The sequence below is a fragment of the Littorina saxatilis genome, unplaced genomic scaffold (assembly GCF_037325665.1).
Source record: "Littorina saxatilis isolate snail1 unplaced genomic scaffold, US_GU_Lsax_2.0 scaffold_838, whole genome shotgun sequence".
Classification (NCBI taxonomy): domain Eukaryota; kingdom Metazoa; phylum Mollusca; class Gastropoda; order Littorinimorpha; family Littorinidae; genus Littorina; species Littorina saxatilis.
This window is the reverse complement of record NW_027129430.1, coordinates 47,588-60,804: the sequence shown is the minus strand read 5'-3', so window position 1 is coordinate 60,804 and position 13,217 is coordinate 47,588. Positions and strand designations below refer to the sequence as shown.

At 43.9% G+C, this 13,217-nt stretch overlaps 1 protein-coding gene across 2 annotated transcripts in view; it reads right to left on the bottom strand.

Annotated features, from left to right (window-relative positions):
- Window positions 1-10,289: 10,289 nt before the first annotated feature.
- LOC138957701 (forkhead box protein P2-like) overlaps window positions 10,290-13,217 on the bottom strand; it is a 44,838-nt gene continuing 41,910 nt past the window's right edge. The window contains exon 3 of one of the 2 annotated variants that reach the window (XM_070328764.1): window positions 10,290-11,246. In XM_070328764.1, coding sequence (XP_070184865.1) covers window positions 10,632-11,246 — 615 coding nt within the window. In that variant the 3' untranslated portion in view covers window positions 10,290-10,631. The remainder of the gene's footprint in view (window positions 11,247-13,217) is intronic. The other variant, XM_070328765.1, reaches the window with a different exon arrangement.

Sequence of the window (13,217 nt, the reverse complement as noted above, 5' to 3'; positions counted from 1 at the left end):
TTTTTTTTTAATTAAAATATTGCAAGTGTAGAACAAATTCGGAAAAGTGTGTGTGTGTGTGTGTGTGTGTGTGTGCGTGCGTGCGTGTGTGTGTGTGTGTGTGTGTGTGTGTGTGTGTGTGTGTGTGTGTGTGTGTGTGTGTGTGTGTGTGTGTGTGTGTGTGTGTGTGTGTGTGTGTGTGTGTGTGTGTGTGTGTGTGCGTGCTTGCGTGACTTTGTCGGTTTTTTGCACGTGTGCATGCTCAAGTTTTAATGCCAAGAAAGCAAAAAGCTGATATTCCCACAAACCAAATTCATTGTCAGTCTTCCATCTCTTAAACATAATATATTTTCTGCAGCCGATAGAGAAATATTGTCAACCTAGAAACAGAGACAACAATCGACTTACTAACTAACTAACTAACCAACAACAACAACAACAGATAAAGGCATGCACAAATAACCCCCCCAGAACAACAACGAATTACACTCCCATCCATTGCCGCAACCTAACCTCCCCACCGCAAACGCTGATATGATATGAACAGAGGAGAGGGTGAAGGAGGGAGGGGCGGCGGCGAATCGACGAGGTCAAGATATAAGTGTGTGTGTGTGTGGGGGGGGGGGGGGGCGGCGGCAAATCGACGAGGTCAAGATATAAGTGTGTGTGTGTGTGTGTGTGTGTGTGTGTGTGTGTGTGTGTGTGTGTGTGTGTGTGTGTGTGTGTGTGTGTGTGTGTGTGTGTGTGTGTGACAAGAACAAGAACAAGAACCTAACTCTACCATTAAAAACAAAAACAAAGAACAGATAGCGACAAAACAAGAATACGAGTTGTCTCCAACAAATTTATCTCAACACTCCCATCCCTTGCTCAAACTAGCCACAACATCCCCCCAACCCCACCCCCCCCCTCCCCCAACCCCCTCACCATAATCCCCCTTTTTGATATGAAAGGAGACAGGAGGGGAGAGGGGGGAGTGAATCAAACGGGTCGCGATTCAAGTGAGGTCGTCTGTGTCACTGTGTGTGTGTGTGTGTGGGAGAGGAAAACAAAGCTCCGTGCTCAGTCGTCAAACGCGGATCAATCAATAGATGCTGGCCCCCCGATAGGAGGAAGCGGTCAACACTGACGAAACCACTCTCAAAACCAAAATCACTGCTGTCTGTCTAGTCTGTCTTGCTTACACACCCCGCAGCCTCCCCCCCCCCCCCCCAAAAAAAAAAAAAGAAAAATTATAAAAAAAAAAAATTCAAAAATACCCCTCCTCGTTACTCTTTCCAAAGTCACTGCTGACCCCCCCTCCCCCATCTGAAAAAGTCACTGCTGCCAGTCTTACCCAGCCCCCGTCCCCCCATCCTCTCTGACACCCTTCCATAAGCAAGTTACTGTTGACTGTCCCTTCCCCTTTCCTCATTCCTCCACACCGAACAACATCGCTGGTTGCGCCCCGGTCCCCTTTTCCGAAGTTCTCGACTGAAATCAACAACAACATTGCTGTCTGTCCCTCCCCCCCCCCCCCCCCCCCCCCGCCCTCCATCTCCCGTCTGCGAACAGCTAAAAAAACAAAAAAAACATTGCCGTTTGTACCCATACCGTCCCGTCCCCCTCATCATTCACAAATTCACTCCCCCCCCTCCCCCCCCTTTCAGTCTCCGAGTCCCCAAGTCCTCAACAACCAACCAAACAACCATTGCAGTCTGTCATGTCCCGATTCCCTATTTTAACATTCTCAGGAGAGCCCCCTCCCAGCCAACCCAATCTCCAAGTCCTCAATCTCCATCCAAAAAGAAAAACGCCCCCCCCCCCCCCTTTCTCAACGCAAAAGTCACTGGTAGGACTCCCCCTCCCCCCAAAAAAAAACCCACCCCACCTCACACACACTCCAAATCATATAACTCAGTGCTCAAAATCCTCAATCTAAAAAAAAAAAAAAAAAAAAGTGTACGCGGTCCTCTCCTCCTACTCAAAAATCACCAACGTCACCCCCGCCCCAAGTCCTCTCTGCCCCCCCCCCCCCCTCCCATCTCACACGCCCCTCTGGCCTGCCTGGAGATGTGTAAACAACCCACCATCCTCACCTCGTCCCATCCCAACCCCCCTTGTCTTGGAGCGACAGAGACAGCGCGAGACAGCGGTTCCAGAGAATGGTGGTATTGGTCTGTTGTGACCAAAGTCTGGTGTTGTGGTGTGGGGAGGGGACAGGAGACCACAGGCACATGACATTATCCTTTTTTTTAATTTTTTTTTACTTTCTGGAAAATTTGGATTGCTTTCTCCCAGTAGGTAGCTAGCAGCAGCAAAAGTCGCACTATCTAAGTGCGTACGTGTCCAATGGCTAACCAACCACCTGCACTTTCGAGGTCATTGAGGTGCCACATGTGTGACACGGGGGTTTGTTTGTTTGTTTGTTTGTTTGTTTGTTTGTTTGTTTAACGCCCAGCCGACCACGAAGGGCCATATCAGGGCGGTGCTGCTTTGACATATATAACGTGCGCCACACACAAGACAGAAATCGCAGCACAGGCTTCATGTCTCACCCAGTCACATTATTCTGACACCGGACCAACCCGTCCTAGCACTAACCCCATAATGCCAGACGCCAGGCGGAGCAGCCACTAGATTGCCAATTCTAAAGTCTTAGGTATGACCCGGCCGGGGTTCGAACCCACGACCTCCCGATCACGGGGCGGACGCCTTACCACTAGGCCAACCGTGCCGCTGTGACACGGGGGTGGGACATGGGTACCGTATGTGAATCTCCACATAAACTTGACCCGTATCCTTCGTGTCCCGGCCTGTATTCGAACCCCGGACCCGCGGATCACACGGCCAGTGCTCTGCCAACTCAGCTACAAGACCCCCACGTTTGGAGCAAAAACAAGTGGGAGTTCAAGTCTCCTGGCAACAATTCAAAACACACACAAATCATCCCTTTCATTTTGACTATTAGCTAAGAGCTTCTTGTTGTGTCGAACATGTTTATTTCTGTATTATGCAATTTGGATGATCGATCGAATCAAACCCTTTTTTTAAAGATACCTCCTTTACGGAGCAAACCGTTCCGCTAGCCATCATAGACCCGTCAAGACTTTTACATGGGATACGAGCATCGTTTATTTTTGTTTTTTTCAAACAGATGATAGATTAAAAACACTATTTAAAGATGATTGATTCAAACAAAATTTAAAGATGCTATCCTTCCCATGTAAATCCTTTCAACAGCTACCATAGACCCCTAATGACTTTTGGGTCACCTTTCCCCCCACCGTGAAAACGTTCGGCAACTCTTCCAAACTGACTGGGCAGCGTTTTTAGCGATTTCAGATCAGTTTCGGTGTGTCAACGACTGCCGATCCACAACGACATACCAGGGCCTGTCTACAGCAAGGCAGTGTGGTATCTTGCTCAGGACTCAGGCGTTGGCTATCAGACCTCCAGTCTTACCAAAGAAAATCAATAAATAGTGAAAGTTTTGGATTGTCTATGATTAATTTGTCCAATAACTAGCCTTTCTTGTTTTTTTTCTTCTCAATCTTATAGTACCATGTGCCTGTGAAGGGGAGACTTTGCGAGGAGGTCTTCTATTTTTGTGGCATGGCAGGAACGGTATGTGTGCGTGTGTGTGTGTGTTTGTGGCCTGTGTACATTGAGGTCTTCGCCGGCTGTTGGCTACAGAAAACAGGCCAGGGGGCAGTCCAGGAAGTCAAACAACAACAACAGCAGCAGCAGCAGGACCAAAATAAACAAGACGGAATTAAGAAAACAAGGCAAAACAAGGAAATCCAAAAGAAGAAAGAGCAAATGATGTAATGTGGACAAGATAAACACGATGCCTGTTTAAGCGAGGCAGTGAACGTTTGATTCAATTTATAAGCTGCTGGGCGGAAAATAACAACATGTTTTAACAAAAGACTGAAATATTTTGTTTCGTCTAATTATGTCGAATGTCGGATAAACGTGTGCGTGTGTGTGTGTGGTTAAAACACAGACATGGTGAGGATTTGCTTTCACGAAAGTGTGCGTGCGTGCGTGCGTGCGTGCGTGCGTGCGTGCGTGAGAGAGAGAGAGAGAGAAAGAGAGAGAGAGAGAGAAAGAGAGAGACAGAGACAGAGAGAGAGAGAGAGAAAGAGAGAGAGAAAGAGAGAGACAGAGACAGAGAGAGAGAGGGTGGGGGGGGGAGGGGGAGGTGAGTAAGTATGCCCACAACAAAACGATGGTAACATCTCTCGCAATACACAGACGTTGCCTGCAAAAAAGAACGCTCTTAAACCATCTAACAATAACCACAGCATTTCACAATTAATCTATACCACCACGCCCCACCCACATCAACGCCCAACAACAACAATAAAACAAAGTTCTCTTTTATCTCCACAAAAATAAAATCCGTCAATCCACAATCGTGTCCTGATATTGCACATGTCACACAAAGGCGGGACTCACAGGACGGACAGTCAAGTCATTTCAACACACACACACACACACACACACACACAACAGAAAAGACAAATCACCAATGAATCACAACTCAACAAATCATAAAAGAAATGCACTGTGTCGAACCTGAATTTGACTCTTTCAACAAGAATGGGAATGAGGGAGAGTGAAGCAGATCGAGGGGGGGGGGGGGGACGAGAGAAAAGGAGGGCGGGGTGAGAACTTACCTTGGACTCACACAGAGAAGGGGAGAGATGGAGGACATGGAAGAGTAGGGGGAGGGAAACTTGAACTTATTATTCAAGAGAAAAATTAGTAAGAGAAGGGAGGGAAGGAAGAGAGGGAAGGAAGGGAGGGAAGGAAGAGAGAGAAGGAAGGGAGGGAAGGGAGGGATGGAAGGAAGGGAGGGAAGGAAGAGAGGGAAGGAAGAGAGGGAAGGAAGAGAGAGAAGGATGGGAGGGAAGGGAGGGATGGAAGGAAGGGAGGGAAGGAAGAGAGGGAAGGAAGAGAGGGAAGGAAGAGAGGGAAGGAAGAAGGAAGAGAGGAGGGGGATGGGAGCTTGGACTTACACAAACAAAAGAAGAGACTAAAGGGGAGACAGAGAGCTGGAGAGATGAAGAAGGGCTGGTCGGGAGATGGGGGAGAGAAAATAATCACAACAACAACAACAAGGGCAACAACAAGAGGCGAAGTAAAGCGAAGCAAAACGTTTTCGATCAATAGTCAGTCCCAACAACAGTCTCAGTCAGTCCAACTCTCTCTGTCTCCCTCTCTCCCCCTCTCTCTCTCTCTCTCTCTCTGTGCCCCGTTGCTGAAGTAAGCCGAGACTACTCCACACTACATGGCGATTATTTTTTTCTCTCGGTATTATAATCTGTCCCCGGCAAACAAAACACGCGCTCAAAGTTTACACAAACACCGCTTGTTTTTCCGACAGCAACAAAATCAATTTTTCCCGCAGGAAGGGGAAGAGAGAGAGAGAGGGAAGATTGGAGGTTTGATAGAAAGCTAGCGAAGCGACTGGATGAACAGAGTCTTGAAAAACCAAAACAAATCGGAAGTCAACAATTTTCCAGCAAACAATTCAACAACAACAAAAATGACTGAAAATCAATTTCAATAAGTGCAAGAAATAGGAGTGGTCGCTGGGCGGGTGGGGATGTGGTGTGTATGTGGGTTGGCTGGAAGGGGAATAAAGAGAGAGTGTCAAAAAAAAAAAAACCCACCAAAAAAGCCCTTGATACAGTCAACAATCATCTTTAAAAAAATCAACAACAACAAAGTTACAAAAAGCAGGTTTGTTAAGTGTGTGATAGGGGATGAAAAGAGAGTAAAACAAACCCCAACAACTTATGGTAAAATGAACAATCATTTTGAAAAAGTTAAATAAAAAAACGTACAGAAATGACACTTTAAACAAAAATGTTTTAATCAAAAACACAAGTCCATTTACGTTGAAAACTACAGGAGGGTAACAAGTATGTGTTCGTGAGTGCATGAATGTGTGTGTATTAAAAAAACAAAACAACAACAACAGGTCAATGTAAAAGTGGACCGAAAGATATAATATACAAGAACATTTTGAGTTCATTTAGTGTGGGAAGGGAGGGGACATTTTAGAGGATGTCCCATTAAACAAACGATCTTACGGGAAAACACAACAATCATCTTCTAGACAATGAAAAACTAATAAACAAAAGAAAATTGTTACAAAACACAAGCTCACTTAGAGTGCAAAACCATTCCCGAGACAATGGACATAAAACATTTTCATCAGAAGTTGTAAAATCCGAAGCAAATAAATGTGATCGTATGCACGGACTAATGGAAACAATCATAGCGTAAAAAGAGGAGAGAAACTTCAACTGAGAAACAACATGTTTACATCGGGCAGCAAAGTTTACTTGCCCTGCAGGATAAAATGAGAAAATATCCCTTTGTATCTCTCCTAAGGGCCAGGAGAGTAGGGCAAGAAAATAACACAAAAGAAACCCTTTATTCTTTTTATTTTTCTCCAGGAGAGTAGAAAAAGAAAACAACACACTAAAGAAACGTCTTTTTCATCTTTGTTTTCCTTATTTTCTAGATCTTTTGTCATCCCAGACAGGTGAGAAAATGTGGAACACAACAATATGGACAGACCAATTAATCCATCTAGATAATACTCAATCATCATCATCATCAGAAAGAGAGAGAGAGAAAGAGAGAGAGAGAGAGAGAGAGAGAGAGAGAGAGAGAGAGAGAGAGAGAGAGAGAGAGAGAGAGAGAGAGAGAGAGAGAGAGAGAGAGAGAGAGAGAGAGAGAGAGAGAGAGAGAGAGAGAGAGAGAGAGAGAGAGAGAGAGAGAGAGAGAGAGAGAGAGAGAGAGAGAGAGAGAATTACATGCCGCATCGCAATCACGTTTGTAATACCACTGTTCCCGAGAGGCCGGCTGTGAAGATATTGCACATTATTGAGAAATACAATAACAAGACGAGACAAACAAACAAGCACAGGCGAAATCACACATAAACAAGAAGGGCAAAGCCCATACGACTCACATGCTTTACACATTTTTCCTACCAAAATACATGTGACTTTGACCCAAGGTCAAGGTCATCCAAGGTCATGCAACACAAAGCTGTTAATTCAAGACATAGGAAGTACAATGGTGCTTATTGGCTCTTTCTACCGTGAGATATGGTCATTTTTAGTGGTTCACTACCTTATTTTGGTCACATTTCATAAGGGTCAAAGTGACCTTGACCTTGATTATATGTGTCTTATGATGAAAGCATAACATGTGCCCCACATAATTTTTAAGTTTGAAACAGTTATCTTCCATAGTTCAGGGTCAAGGTCACTTCAAAATATGTATACAATCCAACTTTGAAGAGCTCCTGTGACCTTGACCTTGAAGCAAGGTAAACCAAACTGGTATAAAAAGATGGGGCTTACTTTGCCCTATATATCATATATAGGTGAGGTATTGAATCTCAAAAACTTCAGAGAAAATGGGAAAAATGTGAAAAATAGCTGTTTTTTAGGCAACATTTATGGCCCCTGCGACCTTGACCTTGAAGCAAGGTCAAGATGCTATGTATGTTTTTTGGGGCCTTGTCATCATACACCATCTTGCCAAATTTGGTACTGATAGACTGAATAGTGTCCAAGAAATATCCAACGTTAAAGTTTTCCGGACGGACGGACGGACGGACGGACGGACGGACGTCCGGACGTCCGGACGGACGGACGGACGACTCGGGTGAGTACATAGACTCACTTTTGCTTCGCATGTGAGTCAAAAACACGTTTACCTTTACCGAGCCATTTCTGCTACTTTACTGTAGAAGGTATCTGCTATGGTTTTATTGTACTGACTCGCAAAGGTAAACACAATATTCTTGTTTACCTGATACTACTTCGTCCAATGAACAAAAGCTCGTTATGTTGGCTTTCCTTTCAAGACTTAAACAAACAACTGCTCTACCGTGCTGGAGAGACATCACAGCTCACAGGAATAGACTGTTATTGTAATAAAACAACGAAAGTTTGCGCGCAACAACACAATGGATTTTTGCAATTGTCAAAACGAATTCCCAACCTTGGGCAATAAAATATTCTGTATTTTGTTAAAAAAAAAAAGAAGAAAAAGAAGCAACGAAGAAAAAAAAAAGAGAAAAAAGGATTTTTGCTCATTGCAAAGCTGAGAAAAAAAATCAGAAAACGAGTACAAACAGAGACAGAAAAAACCCACCATATTAAGTATTAACAAAATCGTGGCAATCAGAAACGAAAAATGAATATCACTGGCATTATGAAGCGTTCCAATTTGCATGTATCTCCGACAGTGCGTTTACTAAATAAGTCAGTCATGTAAGGTCAAATATTTACCAATAATTGTTTCCGATGTTTTAGCATATGAAATCATATAACACTGGACATGTAATCGTTGCCGGGCACAACGTAATCAATGAGCATCTTCTTCTTCTTCTTCTTCGTTTATGGGCTTCGACTCCCACGTTCACTCACGTTTTTAGCACGAGTGGATTTGTACGTGTATGACCGTTTTTACCCTGCAATTCAGGCAGCATACGCCGATTTGGGGTGAGGCATGCTGGGTATTTTCGTGTTTCTATAACCCACCGAACTCTGACATGGATTACAGGATCTTTTTCGTGCGCACTTGGTCTTGTGCTTGCGTGTACACACGAAGGGGGTTAAGTCACTAGCAGGTCTGCACATAAATTGACCTGGGAGATCGACAAAATCTCCACTCTTAACCCACCAGGCGGCAGCGACCGGGATTCAAACCCTCGACCTCCCGATTAGGAGGCCGATGTCTTACCACCACACCACTGCGCCCGTCCAATGAGCATCTTCCCAGGCTGTTTGCAAGGACAGAGTGGATGCATTTGTACCTTTAGCTAATACATTAGTGGCCACAATCCTTACACATTGGCTACAAATGTCAACTACCAAACTGTAGTAGGATACTTCACAATTTTCAAGGTTATGGTTTTCTTTTCTTTACATTTACTTCTGAATAGTTTGTTCAGCTTGCTAGAGTAGGGACATACAACAGCCAATGGATTCAAGCATGGTTTAAATCAAGCAAAATCATAAATGGCTGTCACTTGCTAACTGAAGGGTGACTTCCATCACATATTGTTTGTGAAAAGCTCGTTTCATGCTTTTGTTTGAAAGATCTCCCTAATCACGCAGCCACAGCTTGAATACGGCTTCACTTTGTGCCTGCTTTGTCTAAGTTTCCGAGAAAATTCGCAAATTCTAAAACCAGGTAAGAACAATAAAGAACCTTGTCCGCTCAGATGCACGCAACGAACCCAGAGATATATTAATCAGGACTACTGATACGCAAAATAAGAAAACCTGCAACTCAGTCAAAGCTACAATATATATATATATATATCAAATAGTTAAGCCTCAATCTGATATGAATCCTTCTTCCCCGACATTGTGACTGATGATTGTGGATTTCGTGGTTCTATCTAAAACTAATAGTACATCTTCAATGACTTCAAAGTTCAGAAACTGAGAACGCGAAGTCCAGATGGCTGCAGCTGGTGAGGCAATTACAAGACATAGCAGGTCGAAATTTTGCGAGAAGAGTAACGATTATTATTTCAATCTCCTCCCAGTCTTTCTCACCGACAGTATAACAGGTGAAGAAACACTAACACAGACACGGCTCCAAGGCGACACTTATTCAACATACATCACATTCAAATATAAGCACTGCCTCTAGGCATTGCCACCATCCCCTTCTGTCAAACCATACTTCCACAGAAGGTAACTAACTGTGTCACATGTCGTCAATTACAAAAAGGAAAGAAAGATGTCCACGGAATCCTCCCCCCAAAGCGGCATACACGTAAAAAAAAACACGTAAAAAAAATACACGTAAAAAAAAACCACTTGTGCAAAAACATGATTTTTGTTGTTTATTTGGTGTTAAACGTCGTTTTCAACCACGAAGATTATATCGCGACGGGGGAAGGGGGGAGATGGGATAGAGCCACTTGTCAATTGTTTCTTGTTCACAAAAGCACTAATCAAAAATTTGCTCCAGGGGCTTGCAACGTAGTACAATATATATGACCTTACTGGGAGAATGCAAGTTTCCAGTACAAAGGACTTAACATTTCTTGCATACTGCTTGACTAAAATCTTTACAAAAATTGACTATATTCTATACAAGAAACACTTAACAAGGGTAAAAGGAGAAACAGAATCCGTTAGTCGCCTCTTACGACATGCTGGGGAGCATCGGGTAAATTCTTCCCCCTAACCCACGGGGGGGAGCAAAAACATGAGTGAACGTGGGAGTTTCAGCCCATGAACAAAGAAGGAGAAGAAGCAGAAGGAGAACAAGAAGTCCACGGAATCCTACTTTGCGGGTTCCAACTGCGTACTGTAGAAAACATACGACCAACAATGGACAGGCTCGATGACCCATCTTCTGAGCCACGGACGGGCACACAAACGTAAAGCCCAATGGAGCAGGGCGCGGATGGAGCGAAGAGGAGAGAGAATGGGAGAGAGCCATCCCCAATGCCACCTCCAGACCTGCTTACCCCCAAAGCTTGTAAAGAGTAATGGTAAAGTTAAAAAAAATAGTAATCTGATGACCAAAATAGTAACCTAGTGGTTACAAACGCCAACATTAGCAACACAAACCTAATTTAAAGCATATTTTAAAATCGTAGTCTGGACTCAAATGGAGTATTTTCTCCCCAACATCCTAAAAAATAGTAATAAATTACTCCAAAATAGTAAGGGTAAACAGGTCTGCACCGCTCCGAAAACCTCCAGAGAAAAGCAAAGACGATTCACACGCATGCATATCCAGACACAGACAGACAAAGGGAGAGACAGACAAAGACACATCCACAGAAACATGCAATACACTTCCGTCTTCGAACACTGAAAGGAACCACACTGATCCACAACTGGACGGACAAATGTACACTCACATACCACCACTATCACCACCACTACTACATACACCACCACCATCACCATCACCAACACCATCATCACACCCCACCCCTCCAATTCACCCACAGATTCACACTCACCTTGTGGGACACCAAAGGGCTGCATGACGCAGGCCAGAAGATACTGCCGCTGCTGTATCTGCATCTGGTTAATCTGCTGCACCAGTTGCTGCTGCTGCACGGCAAGCTGCTGCAACTGCTGCTGCACAGCCTTGCTGCCCTTGCTCTTGTCGCTGCCGGAGGAACCCGTCTGCAGCAGCTGCGACTGCTGGAGGATGTTCATCTGCAGTTGTTCGTTCAGCTGATGCAGAGCTTGCTCGTGCAGCTTCTGCTGTTGACACACAAAAAAAGAGCACACTACATAAGTTGGCGTTGACCTTATTTAATGATAGTATTGATACAGTAATGGTTGGGATGTGTACAGTCGTGTTGCTTCTGCTGTGAACACACAACAAAAAGTACACTGCTTGGGTTTGTGTTGACCACATTTAATAAAACAGAAATGGTGCGGGTGCGTACAGTTGTATGTCGAACGATTGTTCGTTGAGCTGATGCAGGGTTTGCTCGTGCATTCTCTGCTGTGGACACACAACAAAGAGCACACTGCATAAGTTGGCGTTGACCTCATTTAATGATACAGTAATGGTTGGGATGTGTACAGTCTTGTAGCTTCTGCTGTAAACACAAAACATAGGGCACACTGCATAGGTTGGTGTTGACCCCATGTAACAATACAGAAATTGTTGGGATTCGTAGATTCGTTCAGCTGGTGTAGGGCTTGCTCATGCAGTTTCTGCTGTGGACACACAGCACAAAGTACACTGCATGCGTTGGTGTTGATCACACCTAACAATACAAAAATGGTGAAGGTGCGTACAGTTGTATGTAGAACAATGTTCGTTCATCTGGTACAGGGATTGCTCGTGCAGGTTCTGCTGTGGACATACAACAAAAGGTACACTACATAAGTTGGTGTTGACCTCATTTAATGATTGGGGTACCATCCAGAGACTCGCCCAGAACAGACAGGAGTGGAGGTCCTTTGTTGCTGCCCTACATGCCAACCGGCATAATGGGCAGTAAGTAAGTAAGTCATTTAATGATACAGTAACGGTGGAGATGCGTACAGTTTTGTAGCTTCTGCTGTGGACACACAGCACACAGTACACAGCATTGATTGGTGTTGATCACATTAACAATACATACATGGTGGAGATGCTTACAGTCTTTTAGCTTCTGCCATGGATACACAGCAGAAAGTACACTGCATTGGTTGGTGCTGACCACATTCAAAGATGCCAATGATTTAGGTCTACAAATCTCCACCATCTAATGTCCCAGTTCTTTAGAAAGGCAATCAAACAGACAAACTCCGCAGGTCTTCTTGTCAACATTACTCATGTGTTGCTAGTCAAACTATGTTCTAACTGTCACTGTTAACTAACGTCATGCCCTGTTAGTATTCATCTTCCTGGACAGGAAGCAGCATCGGCATAGTGTACAATGAGTCTCTTTGGTTCTCTATCGTCTTTCTTTCAAGTGCATGCTGGGAAAAAGTAAGCTCTGATTTGGATAGTCTCTTTGCCTTACTTTTTACCAGAATGCATTTTAGGAAAAGAAGAGAATCAAGGAGTTTATGTACAGCATGTTGATGGTCAGCAAACTAAAAGATAACAGAGGACAATGAAGTAAAGCAAACAAAAACATGGAACAAAACGCTTTTAATTAGTCCTGAAGTATTGAACAACTCAATTCATTTGTCATGCAGTGCAGAAATGCTTATTCAAATCAAAAGGCATCCAAAATGCTTACATTCAGTTCTGAGACATTGAGCATACTAATTTTTGTCCTGAGGTATTCAAAATGCTTAGTTGAGTTCTGATCCATACTGTTAGCTCTTAATAGCACATTAGTCATGCACACGTTTATTTGTACAAGTCTATTTTTGGTACAGGACATCTGCTTGAACTGAAAGTGCACCTACATAATTATGGTTGGCACACCCACACAAAATCAACAAACACACACCAACACATACGCTTGACAACACCTCCATTGTATGAGTTTCAACAACAAAACAATCGTTCCTGGGCAGAATTTAGAAACTTACAGCTGTGTACTAGATAATTGAAAACAACATCTGGTCGATCCTTTGAACCAAAGCCGTGTGACCTGGATACTAGACAGGCAATTCTCTATAATTAAGTACAACTGTGCCTGGCCAGATGATCACACCATGAGGTAGAATTTGGATTAGTGGGTCAGAGATGAGTGAACGAATTTACTTTCGATTTTGCTGGTC